The sequence below is a fragment of the Rhipicephalus sanguineus genome, chromosome 4 (genome assembly GCF_013339695.2).
Source record: "Rhipicephalus sanguineus isolate Rsan-2018 chromosome 4, BIME_Rsan_1.4, whole genome shotgun sequence".
Lineage (NCBI taxonomy): Eukaryota > Metazoa > Arthropoda > Arachnida > Ixodida > Ixodidae > Rhipicephalus > Rhipicephalus sanguineus.
This window is the reverse complement of record NC_051179.1, coordinates 83,613,627-83,639,390: the sequence shown is the minus strand read 5'-3', so window position 1 is coordinate 83,639,390 and position 25,764 is coordinate 83,613,627. Positions and strand designations below refer to the sequence as shown.

The 25,764-nt window shown below is 46.8% G+C and overlaps 1 protein-coding gene across 2 annotated transcripts in view; it reads left to right on the top strand.

Moving 5' to 3' along the window:
• Nucleotides 1-25,764, top strand: part of LOC119390353 (uncharacterized) — a 377,138-nt gene that overhangs the window by 339,217 nt on the left and 12,157 nt on the right. Inside the window, exons 6-8 of one of the 2 annotated variants that reach the window (XM_037657959.2) lie at nt 1,038-1,156; nt 15,337-15,442; nt 20,578-20,633. In XM_037657959.2, the coding sequence (XP_037513887.1) occupies nt 1,038-1,156; nt 15,337-15,442; nt 20,578-20,633 (281 nt within the window). The remainder of the gene's footprint in view (nt 1-1,037; nt 1,157-15,336; nt 15,443-20,577; nt 20,634-25,764) is intronic. The other variant, XM_049414752.1, reaches the window with a different exon arrangement.

Here is a 25,764-nt window from a genome sequence, read left to right as displayed (position 1 = left end):
GTATAGTTTAAAAAACACAGGAACTTCCTCTTCATATTTGCATCTGTCGCAGCCTCTACTGCATGATAGATCAGTGGTGCCGTTTGTTGTACCAACTAGTTGCCGCTTTCCGAAAAGTTGCTTACACAACCACGTTGATGTTAGAACATTATAGTATGCACTGAGGTATAGTAATTGAACCACACGTAGGAATCAATGATAGCTGCCGATGCAGCATCCTCTCTCTTCTTTTGTGGTGGCAAAGCCACATGCAAACATTCAGAGCTCCGCTCAATTGCGCCACTGTTTCATCCCCAGTTCTAGTTAAGTTACCTGTCTGCGTTTCCTTGAATACACCTAAGAAAGCAAACACATTCTAGGGCCTTAGCTACGGTGTGCATCATAGTCACGTACTCGTGAGAGAAACATCTGCAGGGCAAGTGTTGGCAGTACACATCGATCTGTCCGGTGTCCGCTCCTTGCAACCTGGTTTCTTTATTTTTATTTTTTATTGGCACGCGCACTGGGTTACGCTCTTCGCTATCTTCCAGACCACCTTGTCTAGCGCCGGTGCGAGTCGTCCGGAAACCCTGATCAAAATAAAAACGTATATAAAAGGAATGGAATGGGTTCAGCTAAGGGTTGTATAAAAAGAGTAGAGATTAAGGTATGTCATCAATCGAAATTGGAGTCATAGAATTAATAAAGATTAGTGTAATCAGCAAATATATCTCAGAAACCAATCGGGTGGAGCTCGTTGCCGCACCTGAAGGATCAGATCTCAACCACGCGCGTTGCCGGAGCTAATCGCGGAGGCCACGTTCCTTCTACGTTGCTTCGGTAGCACTCGAAACACAGTCTAGCCAAGTTTACCCACTTTACCCAAGAACCCGTGCGAGTGCAACTCCCAGACCCCCAGATCTTACATTAACATTAGGGTCGCTTTATCTTTCTTTTTTAAAGGCTTTGTTTTTATCGTGATACATAATCACAAATTAAAGCCCAGACGCTTTTGTATATGTATAGTTTTGACATTTCACACGGTCGCCTCATTTCAGGGACGCTCACGCATCAGCTGATCAAGTTACGTGCAGTGAGCGGATTTCTCATGGCGCAGACCTACCTGTCCACAGTGTTACTTTTCTCGGGCTTCTACCTGGTCATCTACAGGCTGAACGTGAGTGCCCTAACTGCGTACAACACGATTACTCGCCTTACCTGTTCCGTGTGCCTGTTCTGTGTTGCCAGTTCGCCATGCTGTGAATTCCTACTTCATGTAGACGAGGTGAAGAGAGAACAGAGCGGGTGGTTGACGTGGAAGGTGTGGGAGGGAGGGGTTGATGTGGTTATTACGACGTCAAGACGGGGAACTGGGCGGGCTAGTTTAGCTCTTCCTACAAAAATGTGCCGTGCGACTTAATCACTCCATTGAGTGGAGATAACGTTGCATTATTTTAGTATCTTGGAAATGTTGGTTGCCGTCTCGAGAAAGTTCAACAAGAGGGCTGTTGTTTCAGCAGAATCAAGGTAAGGACACTGAAGGATCAGAATAATGTGACGCAATACTTTCGCTCATTTTGCACAAAATGCGCCCCCTTCAATTTGGCCATGTAACTGGGCTGTGTAAAGTGCCTGCCTAGCTAAGGCAGGCACTTTACACAGCCCAGTTGAAAAAAAAAAAACCGACTGCTCGCACTGCACAACCGTTCATCGGCCACCCCGTATATATAACTAGATCTTGACATTCAATGTAGTGCCGCTGGGAGATTTCTCCTGTGCCTAGTTGAACAACAAAGATTCGTAGCGTGCGCGTTAACTAAAAGCGGACTGCGGGTCTCTGTGTCTAATCTTTCTTCTGTCTCTCATTTCCCATTAGCAGTGATATTGCTGGGGAAACACCGGCGCACACTGCATGATTCTTCCCTTCACAGGTTTCACGTTAGTGGTGCTGGGAGAAATTCAAACCAGGCTTCAATACAACAAGCTACATGTATGGGCACTGCTTATTCAAGAGCATAATAAGCTCTGCTCCCTACATAATTTTAATGGGTATCATTGCCCGTCTATTAGAGATAGACGTGCAACGACAATGGCTTCAGCTCCGGGAAAAGCCGCAGTATATGTGTCATCGCATATTCCTCATACAGTGATTAATATGGAACCATGCTGTAGCGACAATCAAGAAGTTGTCGGTGTCCTGACACGACCATTGAAGACTCCTGTTATTCTAGTGTCTTTCTATGCCAGACCACAGCGCACACGTTTGAACTTGGGATGGATAGCACACCTACGTTCCAACTACCCGGGCATTCCTATTCTCGTAAGTGGAGATTTCAATGCTCCAAATACAGATTGGGGATACAAGTACAACTCTCGAAGAGGATGCCAAGTAAAAAACATAATGACTGACGCTACGTTTACACTGTTGAACCATCACGCTGTGTCTACCTGTTCTGCATGTGCGCACAGTATCTAGAACGAACGCTCCAGATCTCACGTGGTGGTTGGGTCCTGGGACGCCGCAGTGGCGGGTGGAGCCGGATACATGGGGCAGTGACCATATGCCAATCATAATTGGTTTACAAAGAAGATGCATAAAGAAAATTCGACGACGTGTAGCAATCACGCATCGGGATAAATTTCGGGAATCATCGATTGATAAAGTACCCACAGAGCCCTCGGAAATTCTTCCCGCTTTACAAGAACTGCTCCGCAGTAACACAATCATGACTACCGTTGACGAAGGACAACCTCAACCGGACCTCACTCTTTTGCAACTTTGGGCAAAGCGACGTCAGGCAGAAGTGTGTGCGTCGAGGAATCCAGATGTACCAGGTAGCCGTGCTCGTGCTAACCATATAGCAGCAAAGGCGCGTCGGCACGAAAAGCAGCTTTCGCGACGACAGTGGCATGAGTGGTGTGAGAAACTTGGATCTGGCATGGGAAACAGAGCACTGTGGCGTACGTTCCGGTCGATGGAACGTGGTCCCAAGCAACCTGACCCTGCAGCAAGCGTTCGGTTAGCGATGCAAAGTACGCCACAAGAATTTGCAGAACAGGCTGCAAGAGCATTCTTCCCGAAGTATGACAGCGCATCATCTATAAACTGCTCCGAAATCGACGAGTCTGATCATAGTGCCACATCAGGTATATCCAGTCCTTTCAGCATAGCTGAAATAATAGCGGCGATTGAAACTTCGCACAAAGGAACAACACCTGGTCCCGACGGTATTCCTTACGAAGTTTTCAAGAACATGGAAGGTGAAGCTCTTGGCGCACTTCTACAAGCTCTTAATAAAGTATGGGAGACTGGGGACGTCCCATCTGATTGGAAACACTCAGTTGTTGTCCCGATTCCAAAACCAGGAAAGTCTCCAAATAACCTACAAGCTTTACGCCCAATTTCACTGACTGCGACCGTCTGCAAGCTCGCTGAAAAGATGCTGGCCACACGTATTTCCTGGTGGCTTGAACGAGAGAATAAATACCATCCGGCTCAAATTGGATTCCGTTCTCATTTGGGAACTGAAGATGGACTTTCTCGCTTGTCAGACGACATTTTACAGGTTTCACCACACAGCCACGCAGTACGCACGGTTGTAGCAACCGACATAACGAAAGCTTATGACAATATAGACCATGAAGTCATTATTTCCAACCTCATCGAGCTGGGACTTCCGCCGCGGGTCGTAAGATTTATTTACTCTTTTCTTCACAACCGCACATTTGCTATAAGAGTAGATGGAAAGCCAGAAGGTTGCTTCACGTCCAACAGAGGTGTCCCACAAGGTTCCGTTTTGGCTCCTCTTCTGTTCAACGTTGCGCTAATACCTCTAGCTTGGCAACTACACCGGATTCCAGACGTGAAGTTTCTAATATATGCTGATGATGGTGACTTTGTGGTCTGTGCATAAAGACGTCTCAAGACAAGCTCGACAGCTTCAGCAAGCCCTTGATGTACTTGATAACTACACTCGGAACGCAGGGTTGGACATTTCCGCTCAGAAATCAAGCTATGTTGTGGTGGCTAACAAGGCAGGACGCAGAAAGATCACGCAGTGCCCCTTTACATTTACACTTGGTACAGTGACAATTCCTGAGGCTTCGGAAGTCCGCATACTGGGTCTTGACATTCACCGGTCCGGCAGTGGTGCGCACTGGCTCCGAAAAGTCAGGCAGAGTTCCACAAAAGCGCTTCATCTTATTCGACGAATTGCATCAAAAGCAGCTGGAGCTCGCACTGATGTAGCTCGACGGCTCGTACGCACAGTTCTACATCCAAGAATTGTATACCAGGCGCAATTTCAACGTTTAACTTTGGCACAGCTGGCACAGTTGGAGACCATTAACCGTGATGCCATGCGCACAATAACATCGTTACCCCGCATCACCCCAATACCAACTTTGCAGGAGCACGCCCAGCTTAACACCATTGCAGAGCTAATTTCGCAGAGGGAAAAAGCGCGTGAAATAAAAAAGCAACTTTTTCCGGTTGTTGCTGCATTGCATGCTCACTTACAACGCGGGTCTCGTATTGACAATCAGTCCGATACAATGCCTCCCTGGGAATTCACCACCATCACATCTAATAAGACAACCAAGTTACGGCGTAGCGATACATCAGGCATTATTGACGAACGCTCTATCATCGATGCACCATGCGCTAACATCTGCAAAGTCTATACAGATGCTGCCATCCTACAAGACGGCGGAAGGACATCATTCCTAAGCACCACGCATAATTTCATCAGTGGTCACCAGCATTATCTATCTACGGAAGCCAGTCCTCTTGTAATGGAACTTCAAGCCATTCATGACGCAGTGCGGGATGTCACCTCTAAGCTGTCTACAATTCAGCAACTTGACGTATTCACCGATTCTTTAGCGGCTATCCAGGAACTCAAGAAAGTTCACAAGGTGATGGAAATCTGCGAGGCGATACATAAGATGAACCGCAATACAGCCACTTGCATCAGGGTACACTGGATTCAAGGCCATGCTGCGAACCCTCACAATATTGCTGCTGACCAACAGGCACACTGCCCTCCTAATACAGACCTCCCATCTATTCCCCTTCCACCTCAACCCCTAAATACACTCCGTGCCCGTAAAAATGTTCTCCGGCACGATACACGCGCTCTTATCCCACCGTGTGTCTGCTCTCTCCCCCTTCACCTTACTAGGGCGGAGGAAGTTGTGCTTAGGAGGCTTCGGGCAGGGGTGGCCCTTACACCGGCTGTTATTTCAACATGGAACTGGTCGCATTTACCAGTTGGTTCTACATGCCCGTACTGTTCTGTTCCGGTTATACAAGCAGATGCATACCACCTTATATGGACATGCCAAGGATTACAGTCGGAACGCTCCCGTCATCTCCTGCAAGCTGGTCTTCGCTACAGTGACACAAACAGTTATGACCGATGGATACATGACAACACATTCCACAAGACACTTCTTCACTTCATGCACAACACCGGCCTAACGGCGCACATTTAACACAAATATACAAAACAAATATTATGCCTTAAGGGCAAGTCTATGTCGCAAATAAAAAAAAAATACCCTTCCCTACGTGCTTCGCCCCTCCCCAATTGTTTTCGCATCGGCGCACGGGTGCTGCCATGTTTGATCACATCATCCTGAGTGGCCTTTGTCCAGCGAAGCAGCCGTGGCCGTACTACACAACCTGGTTGCTGCAGAGTGCAAGCAAGTCACATTTGCGCAGTGTACTTATATGTATGAATGACCAAAATTTGGAACCCGCATTGCGGGTGCCGCCATGTTGACTTTTTTCCGGCGCTGCCGTCCGCTCGCTCTTGCTCGCGTGCGCGGAGACGCTATTGGGACGCCGAGCAGACGACGTGGCGCGGATGAAGACATATTGAGCATCGCGTACGAGGCCAAATTCAAGGTACTCTAAGCCAGTGGCAGTGATTGTGATTCCACAAACTAGCTGGGGAAAATTGTCTATATCTCTTTTTCTAAAGTTACTTCACTAATGTTTATTATTATATTTGATAAAGACCGCTTCATACAGCTCTCCCATGGCAGAGTACAAAGTACACTAAGTCATTTTCGGTTTTTGTTAAAGGGACCCTGAAACGGTTTGGACGATTTTCTATAAACGCATTGAGCCGATTTGAGCTCTCTGCGTCAACTGTGTAATTTATTACACGACTTTAAACATGTGAATCTCTACAGATCGCAGCAGCTCAGCCGAGAGAGTTTTCAACTTCTCACGCATTTTACTCGTAGAATTGTTCTATTATACGTAACACCTAGCGACCGATCTGATTGGATTTGTCCAGTCCACGTCACTGAACCTCCTATGCGCAACGAGCGTCGTCTGCCTGTGCTACAACGCGCCCCGTGTTGACGTGAGCTGAGCGACAGTGTTTATCTCGAGGTTTCTTTTCTTGTACACCAATGAATTGCCCTAGCTGTGTTGTGTACCACATACCTAGCAAATGGTGACTTGTAAAGCTGCGACATCGTGTAATGTTTGTGAGGCATTTGGCGAGCGCAATCTCTTCAGCTCGTCGCTGCATTGAGCGTCGAGCTCTCACTATCCGGTCAACACCACGATCCTCGTGTCTTCGGCTGTAACTTCACCCCCGAAGACACAGCCACATTGACCCAGTTTACGCTTATTGGTGATCGTTCTCGAATTCTTTCTGTTTGTCCGCATGCATTTGCAGGTTGTCGCCGTACAGAAGAATAAAATAATATCGGCTGGTAGTGTGGCGGCACCTGTCGGAGCAGATATCAACCTCTCCGCGAGCTTCGTCTCTGTTGCCAGACGGCGTGCTGCCGGGCGCACTGGGCCATGGCCTCCGAGATTGCACTTACAAAACTTGAAAAAACCGTTTCAGGGTCGGAGTACTGACACGATTTTGAGACATCGCAAAAGGGACATTTTTCGTTTTCTTGCTGTGCAGCGTCAACGCTCTCCACACACCGGGGTCAGACAACACGTATAAAATATTTTGCTTTGATTTTAAAGTTTTCGTCGCGGACCATCTGCAAGCCAGCCCCATTGCAATGGACCTTATCCCGACAAGTCAACACAGTCCCCCTGAGTTAGCGTGCTCTGCGTCCTGCATGCAGCCTAAATCACAGAAATCACTGTCCGGGTCACTGGACGACAATCACTCATCGTTGTTTACGTGCACCATGAGCAGATGACGGACTTTCCGCTAGTACGTCGCGAGTTGCTCCCCGTGACGTCACACTGCTATGACACGTCATTGAGAAGCCGCCTTTTCGATATCGAAACCGAAAGTGTTTTTTAAAAGTAGCGGTAATAAAAATATATTCGATACACTCCCAGGCACCACAATGCTCGTTTTAGGTTTCTCGACACCACTATCTGTATTTAGAGCAATATTCCGAAAATTTTAAAAATTCGTGCCAGTACTCCTTTACCACACGGCAGCTTACCGGTCTCCCCTAATCGATACTCCAAGTCGTCTCTATTTTTAGCGTGATATTAATTATATGGACACTCTCAACGGGTTTTTGCCGTCGCCGTCACGTTCCATATAAAGTCCTAATCGATAACATCACCCCGCGCATCGTGTGTTCTACGCGTTAGTAAAATCGCGTGAGAGCTGCGGAAGAACACTGCGGCTGAAGCAGACATGAAACGAGCCGGCCATCTCCGTCGCACGAAGGGCGCATGCGATAACATCTTCCCGCGTGCGAGGCCTGCCATCGATGGCTCCTCAAGCAGTGAGGAAACGCCCCGCCTGTCTTTCGTCGGGGGAAGGAGCATGAAGGGGCTTCGATGGCAGGAAAAAAAAGGGGGGGGGGGGGTCCGCGTTGCTTAAGCAGCAGTTGTGAACCCTGATCACAAAGGCCCGGTCGCGAGAGCTGGCTTGCGCGCTATCTCGACAGGCATCAGTTCACGGCTTGTATATGTGCTGTGCTCTCGCCGCTTACATCGCGTTGAGACGACAGACAGCACGAAAACCGCTCCGCTCCCTGGAGCGGCCGTATTCACTTACACCAGCGTTTTGCAGAGTTAGCGAGATCGGATCCAAAAGAGTCAGCTGGTAGCATTCCTTCGTATAACATTCAAATGAGTTGCCATCGCATTCATTGCTTCGCCCTTCCGGCGAAACTGTGATTTTTTAACACATGCACACGCACACACACACGCACGCGCGCGCAGCAGTGCATTAATGCAGTTCATTGCAAGGAAGTGTATACAGCTTTCCTGTATAGCTTACAGACTACACGGTATCAGATCGTTTCCGTGTTTTTAATTAATATACGCATATTGCTGTCGGTGTTAGTAGTTCAACAATTATTTGGGATATAGATTTGTGCGTTTGGTGTGAAATTTTGTGAAAGTGATTAATACTGTTTGCAGTGCAGAGTAATATTTGGAGCGTGCTACTTACGCAGCACTTTTGCTCTCAGCGCTGTCTTAGCTTCATTTGTTCACATTGATATATCCTGAACTTCATCGATCGATCCGAACTTCCATCGATCTTCGTGCGCGGAGCAGGCTTTGATAATTCGTTCAACTTACATTTGAGGGCACTAAAAGCGCCGCGCGCTTGGCGGCAGTCACGTGGTATTTTTTAAGATTCGCGCACTTTAAAGAAAGGCTGGAAAAAATTTAGGCAGGGTTGTTATCTCAACACAGATTGAAAAATTTCTGAACAAGCGCTACAACTTTTGTATTGAAAATTTTTCTCTAGAGTTACTATTTAAAAGGTTCATTAAGCAATCTTTGTTAATTGCCAAGCTTGGTGGATTGGAAAAAATATTCTGACGTGCCCTATATGGCTCAGAACAATATTGCGCTAATTTGGAGACGCCTAGCGCCTATGCTTAATTTTTTAATACTTGGTGCTTTTTAGCTGAAACACCCTATATATATATATATATCCTTTTCTTACCATCGTGTGTCTTCCCCGACCCCTTTCTCCGTGCAGCTTATCAAACTGGATATTTATTTCCCCTTCTGCTCCCTGCCTTCCGCATGTCTCTCTCTCTCTCTCTCTCGTCCTTACGGAAGTTACAGTTGCTGTGAGTGTGTGAGACCCTGGAAGAGATTGTCTTCCAAATCGCTCCTACACTTACTCATCTGTGTGCGAATCGTGGGCTTCCTGTCTTAAATGGCCCCTTTCGCAAAGTCAAATCCGTTGTCGAGGAAATAAGTTCGCTTGTCGATTTTTGCCCCAAACATCAGTTTATTTATACCGAAAAGCTATACGTACCGCTCCGAAACATCCTAGCAAAAAGGTTTTAAAACTTTTGAATTCTTCTACGGCGCCCGCGTGCAATCATATCTTCTCCGCATCGAGCGGGGCGGAAAAGAAACATTCCTTAGCGAGGAATTTATTCGCGAACCAACGACTTGTTCGCTCCTACACATCCGGAAAATGAAATGCAGCTTCTCGTCGTTGTCGTCAGCGACTAGGCAAAGAACTAACCTACCTCATTTCGCGTGCCTCAACCATCTTTCTAAAAGTTCGACGGAAAGCGCCTTCGGCTCCATTCGGATGTGCTATACACACCGCGATAACTGCTACGCCACTATAGACTTAACCTGTAAGCTTGCCGAGCAGTATAGGCCACGAGCGGTGCGAGAACGCTGCGAAATCGGATCACGACGGCGACGCAAAACATGCGTGTCGGTGTACCGGCGCAAAGCACGTTTGTACGCATTTTCGGTCCTTTTCTTTTTTTCTGAGACTGACGCTTCTCCTCTAGGCGCGCGTGGAATGCAAAGAAGCCCGTCGGTTCCGCGAAAGGAGAGAAGCTCGGTTTCGGCTTTGTTCGATGCAGCATCACTAAGCGTTAGCGAAAAGCTGTGGAAAAAAAAAAAAACAAAGAATGCATTGAGAGCGCGTTTGCGTATGTAAATCAGTGTGCTCATTCGCCGTGCGCGCAAGAAGATAGTGCCACATTATGCGTCCCTTATAAAAAAAGATATGTTTATGTGTCGACGCTTGTATTTCTCGATTGATTCTAACACCAAAAAAATTTACTTAAGGCAGATAATGTTCTCGATTGTTTGGTGCATTGTTTCATTTTGTCGGCTCATTTCCGTATAAAGTTGAGGCCGCTTTATGTGATATGCAAACGGCGCAATGACGTGTGCTGCCTTGACCAAGCCAGCTAGGCTTTACATTGAAGCGGCGAAAACAAAAGAAAAAACGAAGTGTTTGCGATGCATCAACCTAAAATAGAAGCGTACCAAGGAGAATTTCTTGTCAGTATTATTTACAGTCAAAACTTGGTACTTCAGAATTCCTCCCACTAGCTGATTGTACTTCATATTATTTATTATAGCTCATCTATATGGACATATAACCTAGCCATTTTTTTATTTTTGTTTATACCCTAGGCGACCGATTTATTCCTCACCGATCGTCTCAATTGAAAAAAAAAATGTCCCCTTACATTAACCGCCGGTTTCATCCGCCGTAGTGGATAGGAGCCAAGAATTTAGGTACAAGCAAACAAACAAGCAAGCAACTAGCCTAGTTGGAGACGTCGCTGCAAGCCAGCTAGGCTTCTCAGAGCTACGAGGCAGTGCGCTGCACACAAATTGTTGATACCGGGAGGAGCGTGCACAGTTATGGGAAACACTCAGATCCTATTCCACGAAAATGCACTGTCTCCCAGACTGTTCTTTACATCCGTATATATATTTTTCTGTTTAGTGTCCTTGCGTGCGGGGCACGTGCACTCGTCGAGAGAGCGGAAGGGAGAGGGAGGAAGATGGGGGGGGGGGTTCCCATGAGCATCAGAACCCCCCATCCGTTGGTTTCGCATCAAAATGGAGGGAAGTCCGTGGCATAGCCGCAGTGGCCTTTTTTTTTTTTTTCATGTATTCCTGTGTGCTTTGACTGATGCCAGAGGGAGTCGTCTAGGTTGAGAGCGGCTCCTCTCGAACTTCAGGACCCGTGGTGATGCGCGCCGCCTTAATATGCGAAAGGGGAGAGGAAATTATAAATTCATGATCGGGGAAATGGAATTCGCACGCGCGCGCGCATTGCCATCTGGCCTCACCGCCAAACGCGCGAGAAAGAAGCTCTGTTCATGGCGCGAGGCACGCCGTGAGATGTTCGGGATAGGACGAAAACGTCGAGTATCCTTCAAGTGATTCTTCCGATTGTGTTTTTGTTTTGTTTTTTTTTTCTTTACGAGTCAGCGCTTTATTTTCGTGTTTTTGTCTTTTATTCTTTCTTGTCTTCGTCTAGTTCTTTTGCATTCCATCGCACATTCCCCTTTTAGGGCGCAACCATTACCTTCGGATCACTGGCGTACGTCGTCTCTCGGGGGCTGTTTTCTTGCCTTTCCCCGATCGTGTTTGAAATGCGAGCAGTTTTGAAAATGCCTCCGATGTGTTTCTTCGAAGGATGACTCTTGAGGTGTGGCCATAATCGACAAAACAGGCTCGGAATTTCGTTGAACGCGTATTCGGAAATTCGGGAAATAGTTGCGGGCTTGGGAATTCGACAGTGATTGTTTTCTTCTTTTCATTTCATTGTCTTTCATCTTTTCTCCTTTTGTTTTTCAATCGGGCGTCATTTGAATGTGGCATCACGCACGACTGGGTTAGCACGCATGCCGCGTAACTAACCCCTGATAAATATTCTCGACTGAGATTTTTAAATGTGTGGCTTCTCATATAAGTCCATTATTAGGAAGCATTGAGCGGGGAATGGGTGGGCTAGATTCTGACGGGGGAAATTGCGTTTTCGAAAGCCGATCGCATATCACGCCGAACCAGCGCAAGTTTTCTGTGTCCTCTCACAATGGTACTTGACGAAGAAGGCTACATAAGCGAACTGGTACGCACCAATTCAAACGAAACATCATTTTTTTAGTATAGCGACTGGCATGCGCAATTGCTCGAGATAACTACGTCATGTCGTGACGAATCTGCTCTCTAATGATAGTGTTGGCTCTGATCTACGCATTCGAGTCGAAATTACACCGATCTGACCCGAACTGAAGACGGTGGAGACGAAAGTATGTGCGTTACTTAGCCCTAAATTGTCCCGTTTCAATCCGTGAGTACTGTACTTGTACCGGAATTGTGGTAGGCATGTCCTGTTTCTTTTGTGTGTGTGTGTGTGGTGGTGGGGGGGGGGGGGGGGGGGGGGGCTTTGGTTTCGTCTTCATTTTAAATGCGAAGCATTTCTTAGCGAACCTCAGAAACTTTGGGCGTTTCTATCTATCTATCTATCTATCTATCTATCTATCTATCTATCTATCTATCTATCTATCTATCTATCTATCTATCTATCTATCTATCTATCTATCTATCTATCTATCTATCTATCTATCTATCTATCTATCTATCTATCTATCTATCTATCTATCTATCTATCTATCTATCTATCTATCTATCTATCTATCTATCTATCTATCTATTTTTTTTTCTGTTCTCTCTGTGTATCGGACTAGGTATTTTGCGTGTGCAGTGCTTTACGCCTTTCACCTCCAACTTGCAAGTGAACGCGTTGCGGCGAAAAACAAGTGCGCGCTCTCGTTCAACCGCGGGCAAGAGTTTGTGGTCCCGGGCCTGCAAAAGCGACGCTGTACTTACACAAACTTTGCGCGCCGCTACCTGGATTCAGTGCACGATCTTTGACCAAGGAAAGCCAGTTCGTCCTTCTCGGTTACAAGTTCCGTGCGCACATCTACCACGGCGAAATTCGGCGTTCTTTCTTCGTACAATTCAGCGTTCTTCTTCGATCGGGTTAATTGGAGAATCGAGGGGGGGGGGGGCTTCGCCCAGCAGTTGGCGGCTGATAATGATGTCCACACGTTCCAGCTAGTCTCACCTGGCTTATCATTAATTTCATGTTGTCACTATAGTGTAAGTCGTCGCGCATGAGCTGGTAGCACGCTTCTATGTCTTACCCGCCTTTAGCGCGCGGAATTTTAGGCCCATATACAGCCACTTAACATAACCATCGTTCCATTCATTATCATGTCTTCGCGCTCTTTGGCCATCAAATGGCCCTTGCGCCAATAAACAACATATATCATCGAGCTGGTAGCACGCAGATACACCTATGCCCACATGCTGATGCCAAGTACAGGCTAGAGCACGGGATTTTCACACGGCTTTAAAGCGCGGCCTCACTAACGCTTGAAGTTGCGGTGGCCACTTTTCCGAGAAACGGTTTTGCCACGCGCTTACAGGAGAATGCCATTTCGTAACGAAGGCTTTGGTGGATGAACGTGCTTGGGGGAAGGACAGGGCTGGCAGTGCAGCGCCGGACGTTTGCGCAAGCCGTTACGTGCTGTAAACGAATTTGCTCGTTTAGAGCACGTCGAATTGCGTAAGCGGGACAAAGACCCGGACGCTGTGGACACAATTTAATTGTCGGCCAATGGCTGCAATGCGTGTGTGCGTCAACGTTGCTTGGTTTCGGGCCATAACATGTGGGGTAGTTCTTTTTTTCGAATGCAAATAAGACACGCTATTCGCACGCGCTTGGGCGGTCTGCTTTTATATTAGTAAAAAGAAAGTTATTATGTACATATGGCTTCGCTATTTGCAAGTGGTGTTTAGTTGGGTACATTGAGGAGGGCTTGTCCTCGGCATCCTCATTTGTACTGCTGTCGTGCGTAGGTTTTTGTTGTTGTGTAATAGTTACACACATATATGAAGGGTTTCGTTAGATCCGCCTATCTCAGTACTTGGCTAAAAAGCTTCAACTGCCCATTTCACCATTAATACATATGCACATTGCACGAACAAATAACAAACCACTAATTCTGGGAAACTTGTAAACTATAGTCGGATACAACCTTCGAGGTCCGCGGCATTTTCTCCTCAAAGGTGGATGCGCACAAGCCTGCGCCAATGGGTGCGCGCACTAGACTGACGTCATGAGCCGGACGGCCGGTGACTCCTCCTTCGGAGCATAGAGTTTCCTAAAATTAACTAGAGGGGACTCTGGCGCTGCGATCGTTCAGCTACCATGGGAATGATGGGTAGTACACAAATTTGCCTAGTCTTCGTGCTTGCGGCTTCAAACGTACTTGTGGCTTTGTTTATTACTGTGTTCTGGCGTTCGTTTCGTGACCAGGTTTGATTTGGTGAGCCTGAAAAAGTTAAAGGGGTCATGAACCACTTTTCCAAGTAATGATCTAATGCCCTCAGTATCGGAGTGTACTGCCTCCCGAATCGATTGCCGCAAAAATTTCTCGAATCCGTCAAGAATCAGCGGAGTTACGGGGGTTTGGCGCACGCTCCCAGCGCTTTCTCTCTTTTCTCGTGCCGACGAGCGCACTGGAAGCTAGACAGGGAGGGATGGCATGGGGGAAAGAAGTTACGCCAGCGCGCGTCATGAAACGCGATCGCTCTCCTGCTGTGATTCGCTTGCGCGAGTGCGGCGCCGGCAAGTGGCGGCATTCCGCGGCAAGAAGCGCATCTGATCCGAACGCCGCTCTCGATTTACGTCGGCTATCGGCCAATAAGCATGCTATGTCTTTGCGACGTACAGCGGACAGACGCCCCGCCCACCGACGAGAGTGAGAACCGGCCTCTGTTTGAAAAGAGGGTGCCTGGGGAAACGGCAACTTCGCGCTCCGCTTGTGGCCATTACGCGGCGCGCACGACTGTAATATTTGGCAGAGCAGTTCATAGCCGTGTCAGCTTTCCGCAGGATGTGTTTTTTCAATCAGCCCAAGGGGTGCTTCATGACCCCTTTAAAGTGGTGAAGTGTAACTGCTGACTTTTGCTGAACTTCGTTTTGCGACAAAACGGATGCAGGCGACGCGCAGCCAAACGGAGCCGAAAGAACGAAGTTTAGACAAATTTGTGTACTACCCATCATTCCCATGCTGTCTGAAGCGTCATGCGTTGCAGCTCCCATAGACACTAGCGCCAGAGTTCCCTCTAATAAGTATTGTAGGAAACTCTATGCTTCGGAGGACATTGCCGTGTGCGTGAGCGGGACTATTTCCTTAGTCGCGGAGGCAATACTGCCGCGCTTCGGTCGTCCGGGCGGGGCCCCTTCGGACTTGCTTAAGTTTTATGCGACTATAGAAGACTGCCTGCATTTCTTTTTTCTTTTTTTTTTATTACCCTCCTCCCTGAAAATCGCGAGTGCATAAAATGTCACGTAGTACCTGGCGCCAGTTGAGTGCTGTATAAAGGCTGGAAACGTTTTCGACCTGAATGAATGAATGAATGAACCTGCTAAGCTATTTCTAACAGCTTTTTCTGCGCCTCCACTGTCTGCAAATCTGCAAGGCAGAAACAAATTTGAATGAATGAATGAATGAATGAATGAATGAATGAATGAATGAATGAATGAATGAATGAATGAATGAATGAATGAATGATGAATGAATGAATTCTCTTTGCAGCCCTCCGGCTGGGAGCTGTCTCGCACCGACCCGATGATCGGCGGCGGAGCCTTCACTCAGTACGTGCGCATGCTCTACCTGTCCGTCTCGTCAGCCACACTGTGCGGTACGTGCCTCCACTTTGCATTCGGAGCCTTACTTATACGACGACATTGTGAATGGAGGCCCATTTGGCACTATTTGCACGTTCTTGAAGCCTGCGTGTTGCTGAATGCGTGCCCCTTAGGGCTTAAACAACACACGCAACCGTCAAAAATGGAAAACCATATCGTCGGCATGGTTAAGAACAGGTGTATTCTACTCCGTTCTTTTTGAAATAGGTTTCTATGGAGAGATTGTGGTAAAGAGCAGCTCAGCTACTATCTCTGCCTACGGAAGATGCTCGACGTGCCTTGACGGTTTTGTTGCGAACATAACACATTATGAAAGGCGTAGCTTAAAGACTATCCGCTGCTGCCTTGGCATACCTAGATTTTTTTTCCCGTATAGACCGCTGCGTAATTTAAAGCCTGTATGATCTTTTCCTCCATCTTCCATGCGCGACAGTTCACACGTACATAATAGCGTAACGCAATACGTTGTCGCTTCCGGCATGAAACAATGAACCGCACGTGCAAACACGCCGACTATACGGTGTTTTCTGTCAGCGCCTGTCTGTGACAACAGCGTTCCGAAAGAAAGAAATAATAAGTGTTCCAGCCGGCTGTATGGCGTCTGCCCGCGCGTCTCTTTGAAAACCGAAGCGCCAAGGTCTCGTCGTAATAACGCGCGGACAATCGGGACGTCCAAGGACGCGCGTTTATTCAATGCGTCGGCGCTTGCATTGCAGGCGGCGACGCGCACACATACACGGCGTACACGGCCATGCAATGTACACCCGGCTCTGCGCGGTCCGTACCGGCCGCGCCTCTAACAGCGGCGCAGTCGCTAACGAAAAAACGGCGCTGCGCGTTTGATTGGCTTCCTGTCTAGCAAACAGTGACGCGGGAACGACTCCAGGGTTGTTTGGCAGGCCTTGGTTAATTGGTTACATCGTGCATGCTGACTGCTTGTACCTTTTTTTTAGGGGCGAAGCTCCTTAAGGCGGCACCCGTTCGTCCCTCGTCGTGCTCGTAGTAGTGAGTAACAAGTCTTACCCTTTGACCTCCAAGGTGGTGCCGGTGGGAGATTTCTCCTGTGCGTTGTTGAACAATAAAAAATTCGCAGCGTGCGCGTTAACTAAAAGCCGAATTCTTCTGTCTCTGTAGAAGTGTAAGTGTTAGCTAAAAGCCGACTTCTTCTGTCTCTCATTCCCATTAGCAGCCATTGTTTACCTCCAAGGTAGTGCCTGGTGAGATTTCTCCTGTGCGTGATTAAACAATAAAAATTTTGTTCAAAACGCCGTTGATTGATGAAATAAACCAACGAAAGACGCCAGATGTTTTGTAAAAACAAAACGAAAGAACGCCAGATGTTTCTAAAGCAAAACGAAAAAGACGCCAGCTGCTTAACGAAAGACGCAAGGTGTTTTCTAAAGCAATGGTTTTCTAAACAATGAAAATTCACAGCGTACATGTAAAATTAAAGTGAGCTGCAAGTCGTCATAACTCTCATCGAACCTTTAGTATAAACGCGCCCGATCTCACGTCGATGATGATGTACTGGGCAGAATTCACGGAAGATTCACGGTTTACCGATGAACCTCCGCAGCTTCGCCCACTCATCATCATTCACTCCGTGGATATGCTGTGATTTTTTTTTTTTTTTGTTCAGTCGAATCATTTTATGGGGAGTGAGCTAGGGTTTCAGGAACAATCTCTGGGTGAGCTTAAAAAGTTGGAAAGTAACATCTTCCGAGCTAAGACCGGGAAAATAAACTCTAATGAAGCAACGTAAGACGTACATAGCGTAACTGTAATGTAACACGACAATTAAGAAGCATGCAATAGAACATTTTTAATCTTGCAACGTACTAATTAATGCATGAGTGCTACCCGTACCTCTGCCTCACTACGTTAACTGTATTGCTCACTACTTCAGCTTCTCTTCTTAAATAGTGGCTTTTTTCCCCTTCTTTTTTTATTCTCTAACACGCGAGACTGCGTTAGCTGAAATCAGGTCACGTCAAAGCTGGGTGTGCACCCTTAGTTTCGTTCGGCGTAAGCATGCATAGGTAAAGAATAGAAAAAAGTTTCTGTAAATATATTTCGCTTAGTACAAACGAGACGGGAATGTCGTCCCTTCGTGTGATCTCACGAGCTTTTCAGTGCTGCGTGGGAAGCTCGCAATGCAGCATATCTGCACGCTCTCGAAATGCAGGCACTGAGGTGCCAGAGACCATGGAGGAAAAAAAAAGCTTGGGAGGGAGCATTACGTCACGTACCCAACTTTGGGAAGCGTACACTCCGTGAAGCCATGAGTGTGGGGCCCAACACGTGTCATTTTGTGGCAATACCACGCAAGAAATGAGGTTTGCCGAGACTCTTGGGTTTGGCGCCCGGTAGTGTTTTAATGGAAGCGCGCATGTTCGGCCGACTTGCATAGGAGGTTCAATACAGCCAGCTTCCTCCCTCGAGGCGTGGGAGTCACTCCTGTCATCAAATGACCAACGTAATGAGACAGAAGTTATAAACTGGGCCGGAAAGGTCGTTGCGAGCTACTTGCCTCCACCATTCCAACCACCAGCAAGCTAAATTCAACGACCTCGCTGTGCCGTCAGTAAAGTTGTTTCTCTCTCGCTCTCGAAAACAAAATAAATCGACATTTGAAAAGGTGCAGGAGATGTGCAGCGCTGGTTCAAGATTTTCGATTTGCCTTATCTCTGCTCACGTTGCCGGCTTGGTGCAGACGCGTGCGCGCTTACAGTGTAGCAGTCGACGCAGCATTCAGGTGTATAGGCTTCGCATCCGCATCTACTTTCTTCTACGTTTATGAGGTGTGTTCGCACCTCATAAACTGTTCACATGTGCGGTTTGCCACCTCCTAAAGCTACGCAGACGGCTTACATTAGGAAAACAAAAGCAAGGCCTGCACTGTGTCGCCACCTCGTCGTTCGTGTCTGGCACCGCCCTGCGTACGCACCACGCCTGCTGCAGAACTTCTGAACTTCTCGTGCACCGCTGTGAAACGGTTCAGATCGGTGCAGACGCATCGAACGTAGTGCATTAAAACTTGCCGCGCTCTCGGACGTTTCTTGGTCCCTTGTCTGGCCAACTTCCATCGCGTTGTGCAATGCTCCCTCTTCGCTTTCTTCTTTCCTCCGGGCCCAGAGACAGAAAGACGGCCGACTGCAGGAATGGACGGGCTGGCCATCCGCAATGCAGCAGATCCTGACGAGAAACCAATTACGAATAATTACGCGAATGGCGTTTCTCCTTGCGGGATGCATTGCAGCGGCTAACTGACGACGAATGGCATGCCGCCGGCGAGCCTATCCTTTGCGTTCGCGAAAGGCATTCCACCAGTATCTCTTCTCTCTCTCTGCCTCCACCTGCAAGGAAGGAACGGAGGGCGAGGAGGTTGCCTTTCGGCGAATCACGATTGTCACACACTGACGCCCGGTGATCGTCGCAAATTGTGCAGCAACCTTTTGGTTGCGACAGACCAGGTGATTGGGTCGTGTTTTTTTTTTTCCTATTTCTAGATCCGGCCGCAGTATACGGCGTGATGCGAGAGAGTAATTGGTTCGTCGGGGAACCTTCATTTGCATTGACCTCGAAGCCGCTCTTTGAACTCGGGCGGTTTTGTAACCCCTCCGGCCACAATTCTGTTAAATTGTTATAACGGTCCCGGAATATAGGTATATAGTGTATTACTGGAAAGGCGTCTAAGGGGCTGCGGAAAAAAGGAGTATGAGTAGGGTATAGATTTTTGAGCACGTCATGTCTGTTTTCATAGTCGTTACTAGTTGGTTGGGCCTTTTATAGATAATTCGTAGCATCAGGAAATCGATTAAAACATTGTTACAAATTTACGCGCTGGTTATTATTGAGCTGGGGGCTCTATAGTGAAGGAAATAACACTGACTGACCCCAGTGATAGAAAAAAAAAATTTCAAAAACACGCCTTACTACTTCATGGCTTAGCAGCGCTAACGTCGAGAAGAAAGATGACAAAGTGTTGTCCTGTTTGTTTAGTGTGATCGTTTTGTTTCATTTATTCTCTATTTATATCGAGTAAGTTCTGATAAAATCTCAGTTGAAAGACAGCGCTTGCGCCATTCATTTACTCTTTAGCCCTTGTTTGCGCTGTGTTATGCTGTTCACCATGAGCCACTTCCAAAAAGCCCAAATTTCAGCTCTAATACACCGTCATGGAAGTTGCGAAAGGTATGAAAACTTCTTTAAGCTAATGGGAATGCGACCAGCGGAACTGGAGAAAAAAAAAGGACAGATAGGAGACAGACGGGAAGGACGTCACTACACTAAAAACTCCATTCTGGTCCGACTCCCCTTTCCCTTTTTTTCAGTTCGGTTGGTCGAATTTTCATTATCTATAAGCCAACTAGTTCGGTTAAATACCAATTATCTCGTTCCCTTAACTTTAGAACTGAGGGTAGTAATAATTTGGGGAATTTTACGCACCAAAACTGCGATATGATAATGAGAGACGCCGTATAGTTGAGGGCTCCCGAACATTCGACCACCTGTGGGTTCTTTAACGTGAGCCTAAATCTAAGCGTACGGGCCTCCCTCTATACCATTTTACCTCCATCGAAATGCGGCCGCCGCGGCAGGGATTCGATACCGCGACCGTCGGGTCAGCTTGGCGGATTATAATTGAGAAAGAAACGGCGTGCCTAGAAGGGGGACACAAAGGAACAAATACCGCAGGACAAGGGCTGACTGTCAACTCAAAGTGCACTTGAAGAAAATCGGCTTTTTTATGGAACTTCAAAATAGTCCCGCGTGCGTACACCAGTCACGTTTACTATATAGGGCATAACTCACAACCTGTCATTTAGAAGGTTTATCTCTAGTTTCGCGTAACACAAGAGAAGGAGCACAAAATAAAACATTTGTCTTCTCATTTTCGAATAGAAAAAGGCCTCTTTTGTTTCCCTTTCAACCGTTGTGTCCTTATTCTATCTGTGCTGTTTCGTTTTCATTTCTAAAATATTAACCAACTAGCCCTCATCAAGTTGCTACTAATGCAAATCCCCGATGCTATAAACTTAGCCGTTACTAATGTAGAAGTTACTCTGCTTAGCATACACACGCAAATGTGGTCGTCGCTTTTTTTTTTTTTTAATTTTATATGCAGGGGTTGCCAACATTCAGCCCGTGGCTTGGTACGCGACACTGTCTGTCTGCTTCCAAGTAAGTGTGCCCTCAGGGTTGTCCTCACTTCCACAGCTGCGAACACAGGTGGCGCAGTGGCGTAACCAGGGGGAAGGGGAGGGAGCTCGGGGGGCCAGCGCCCCCCCCCCCCCAACCTCCGAAAAAATTTACACCCGCCCCGTCCTCCAGAAAAAAGGTTCTAGTTGCGCCCCTAAGGTAACGTTAACGACTTTTACAATGTCGGACAGTCTTAGATGAAACACCGATTGGAGCGCTCACGGAGTCCACTGAAGCTCACGTAGTTCACAGAAGCCCTGCATGCCAAGGTCATTAATGTATGTCGTCTGTGTAATCCTGAACAATTATCACATCGCGTCTGTACAATGCGCGGTATATATGTACTGGACACGCAAAGCGTAGTGATAGCATACCAAGAGTTGAAGTACGCTCCACAAAGTGAGATCATTTCGTGCTTAGAAAATTTGAAAGTGTGCGACCTCGTCGACTTGCTAGCATACGGAAGATGGAGGGCCTGCCTTCGGACCGATGTTTCGTCGAACGAGCGAACACTCAGCGTGACTTTGATTTCGTGCATGCGTTTCAGACTTAATGGTCCGATGATGTTGTGGATGTCTCTCTACTCTCGCACTCCCACTGGGCCATTGGTCGAGAATTGGACATATGAACTTTTAAAAAATGTATTTTCAAATATTACGTAATTATAAAACATTTCAAAGCTTTAGGCCACTAAAGGAGTGCGAGGATGGCGCGAAGCGAGCGCCGCCACTCGGAGGAGACTGGCGCGCCGCCAAGCGAGCTACGCGCGAAGCGCACGTTACCACGGGGCCGGCGCACGGCGGAGAGAGAGGGAAGTGAGACGCGCACTATAGCCCTAAGGTTAGGTATTACATACCCTCCAAATGTCAATTTTCTATGTTCACTTAGGGAGGACCAATCTGTACGTTCGTGCAGTTCCGATGCGCACCTATCACCATTCAATTAATCTTCATTAATTATCCGGGTGGTTAATTGGCCCATTTCTGTACTAAACTTATGCTCATACATTATGTGTGTCATATACAACGCTTAACACTTCCTGCTTTATGCTGCTTCAATTTTTTTTTTTTGGAGGGGGGGGGGGTCGGAATATATAGACAACCCCACACGACAGTGAATCTGGGTTCTTCCCCAAGGAACTTATAAAGTCACTAGGTGCTAGCGCCATAAAAGAAAACATTTAGAAGAGAGGCTACGATGTTCGTGCAGTTGTATAATCAGGTCAGACAGCTTATTAGTTAGCCTGAACAGAACGATTGAAATAGGGATACTAGAATGCAACCCAACCTGTGTCTTGCGTGTTCTTCGTCCCGTTTTCAGCGCTGTTCTGCCACAGTGTTCATGAACCAACTAACCCAACCTCATTTTGTTTTAACTAATTAATTATCAGTACTTTCAGAATAGCTATAAAAGTGAATTGAAATCATATTCTTTTTCTCGTCGTTCCAGAGCACTGTTATATAACCAAAGAGTCGGCTCAGTATTGGTGCGCGAACGCTTATATCGTCAAGGACGTGTGAACAGTCCGTTGTCTGCAGCTTGTGGCTCCTGTGAAACACTTGAGCATCTTATAATACACTGTCCCGCGTTTGCTACGCAGCGGGCTTTGCTGATTAAGGAATATAAATTCCTCGGGTTTAAGTGCGCGACAATGGACGATTGCCTCTTTCCGAGACGTTGTGTATCTCGACGCGACCAGGCCCATCGAGCTCTGCTGACCTTTATGGACCAAACAGATCTGGCCACCCGTTTATAAGCGTTTTTTTGTGTTTGTGTGTGTGTGTGTGTGTGTGTGTGTGTGTGTGTGTGTGTGTGTGTGTGTGTGTGTGTGTGTGTGTGTGTGTGTGTGTGTGTGTGTGTGTGTGTGTGTGTGTGTGTGTGTGTGTGTGTGTGTGTGTGTCCCAGTGTTCGTCAATTTTTTTCTTCCCTTTCCTATCTCCTTTCCTCTTTTTCTCCTCCTAACTTCCTTTCCTCTGTCTCTTCCCTCCTCCCGAAAGAGCAGGCAGGCGTTGTGCCCCTTCTGGTGGCAGTTGCCAGCTTTCTCTCTCCCTCTTTTCTCTGTGTCCTTGTGCTTGTATGTATGCAAATCAAATAAATAAATATATAAATTTCTTTCGTGTATGAAACCATCAACGGAATCAAAGACATCCCTGTGCAAGGAAAGGAACGTCCTGTACGGACGTTCCTTTCCTTGCGGCTCGGCTTAGGTGTCCAACGAGAAGCGAAACCTGGCTAGCGGTTGAGAAGGCGATGCGAACGGAGCCCAATACGCTATCGCGTTCTACTCTTGAAGGTGAAGCTCAAGTGTCCTCCAAGTTTTTTTTTTTTTTCAATTAATCTCCTTTGAAGTGCAGCGAACGTCTTTGCTTGGAGCCGCGTGACTTCTTTAATTAGCACCAGAAATATCCTTTTTGTTTGTTTCTTTCTTACTCAACACTAATAGCAGGCGAGTCTTACTTTGATATAAAGGTTCGTGTAGTAACAGGCAGACGTTATATAATGATAACTTATTGGCATATTGCGAAGCCACTGCAGTTTAGTCTATACAGGTTGGAGCATTCTGAATCTGAATGCGTCAGCGCTCACGAACGTGTGTTCACTTGCGGGTTGATTAGAGCTTACCAGATTGTCGAGATGTTTCTGCATCCACCATTAACTCTGAATTTTGACCTTTGTATGATACAAAAGTCGATCATTTACGAATGGCAGTGAAATCAGCGTTGGGCTGGTTCATTTCACGAATATATATATTCGGAAGAACATTCCTACTTTCTTGCGTATTGGTTATTTGGACTAACGTTTCGGGCGGGGAGCGTCCTTTATCGGTGATTTTTCAAAGGTCTTCGATAACGGCCGGTCCCCGCCCGAAACGTCAGAATAAATGTGTTTTTCACTGCCTTTTTATTCATATATATATATATATATATATATATATATATATATATATATATATATATATATATATATATATATATATGTGTGTGTGTGTGTGTGTGTGTGTGTGTGTGTGTGTGTGTGTGTGTGTGCTATGTGTTCTGTGACCTGGCCAGTTTTTTTTTTTTTTTTTGCGCTTGGTTTCTACCCCCATTTATTATCGCCGCACTGAAACAGCCTCGTTTCAAGATAAGCATTAGCCTGCCGGACTAAGCTGTCAGTTCATTTGCTACAATGCCGACTGAGACAAGAAGCCCACCTTTTTCTTTGAAAATGAAATAAAATATAAAGTGACAATCGCGGTTTGAACTGAATCTGTGGTCGAGCGTTGTCAGAACACGTATTTTCTAGCACGTCCGTCTCGGTTAAACATAAGACGACAAATTTATCTCAAGCGATGTCTGCGCGCAACCAAGGAGGTTTAAACCTCCTTGCCCGCAACTGAGCTGATAGGCCCTTTTCGTATTCCGCAAGTGCGCTTCCTGTGCTGCACCTTTGCTCAACTAATGGCGGCACCTGTTGTGCTTCAAACGGAGAGGAGCTCCTAGAAGCACGTGCTGGGGCTTGTCTCTGAGTCGTGTTCATGTCAAGAGAGCCGAGTCTACATTTTTCCGCGTCACAGAGCAAACAAACTGCGCTTGAACACACTGTTTGCAGAAGGGACTAGCCGCCATTAGTTGGGCTAACTGCATAGCAGGAAAGCTAGCTTTACAATTATGCAAAAAGCGTCTATTCCGGTCTCCACCGCATGCAGATGATGCGTGCGCGGGAACGAGACAGTTCGTGCCTCGCGTAATATCGCCGTAATTTAACGCCCCCGTCCAAGACAATTCGCGACAACGCAATATTTTCTCCCAGTTTCGGGCTTCTGTAATACGACGAAAGAAGTCCAACTCCGTAACCTTGAAACCTCGCGCTAGAAACTCGGCGCGAAGCCCACGCGGTAAGATTAAGCCCCGCAGAGCCGTTGAACGATTCTGTTAAACTTTTAGTTGCCTCGTATGATCACGAGCGTGAAAGCTTTTTTTTTTTAATTGTTCGGACTTCTTTTAAAGAACCACGAATAGCTAAGTTGCGTAAAGTCGCCTCAGACACGCTTTATTATTGCAAGACCGTGCGCCTTGATTAAGGGGACTTAACGCTCACGTAGCACAATTTATCATTAGTATCCATTTTTTGTTTCTTCGCTTGCAGAGTACGATTAATTAAGCGTATTCGGTGCTTCTTCACATTTGCAAATCCAGTAAGTATCCAGAAGGTCTAGACGTGTACAAGGAACTTGCGCGCGCCACCGATTGCACAATTATTATTCATCCCGTTTCTCTGGCTGTGTCTTAATCTACATAGCAATGTAAGATTTCCTATCATTCGTGCGTGTGGAATATTGCGAAATGATATTGCAACGTAAGTTTGTCTATGTGCCAATATTAAGAAGGCAAATGAAAGTTAGGGCCCCAAATGTTTGACGGCGTTGGCCTGCCGCCTGAAGTAAAGGGAAAGGGACGGGGGACAGGGGGGGGGGGGAGGGGCATTCTTTATTATCTCAGTGAATGGTTTTCATAAATGAGACCGTTGGTAGCTAATGTTAGCATTGTGTTCGGGATGTCATGCTCCGCATACTGTCCGTTAGCAACATGCTTGCAAGGTGATCGCTTCGCGAGCTTGAGGAACTTTCCATTTTTTTTTTGCCAGCTGTGGTCCATACGGGATGACTACCAATTATATCTGCATGTTATACTTATTATTAATCGATTTGAAAGCTTATACATGTGATTAAAACAGACAGAAAAAGATCATGAGCCCTTGCCCTATCGGAAAAATGGGGGCAAGCGAAGCGTGACGTGTGCTCGGCTTGGCCTACTACTTTCTTTTCCTTCTTTCTTTCTTTCTTTCTTTCTTTCTTTCTTTCTTTCTTTCTTTCTTTCTTTCTTTCTTTCTTTCTTTCTTTCTTTCCTTCTTTCTTTCTTTCTTTCTTTCTTTCTCTCTCTCTCTCTCTCTTTCTGTCGCATTGCGCAGTGCTCCCTCCTAACTGCTTGCCGGGAAATGGACCGTCATCTACGTGCTTAGCTGCCCAACACTTCAGTTGCTACAGGCAACAACGACGATCACGCGTTCATATCCAGGGAACAATGAAATGTGGCAACATGAAGTGACAAGTGGCCTCGATGAAAAATCGCAT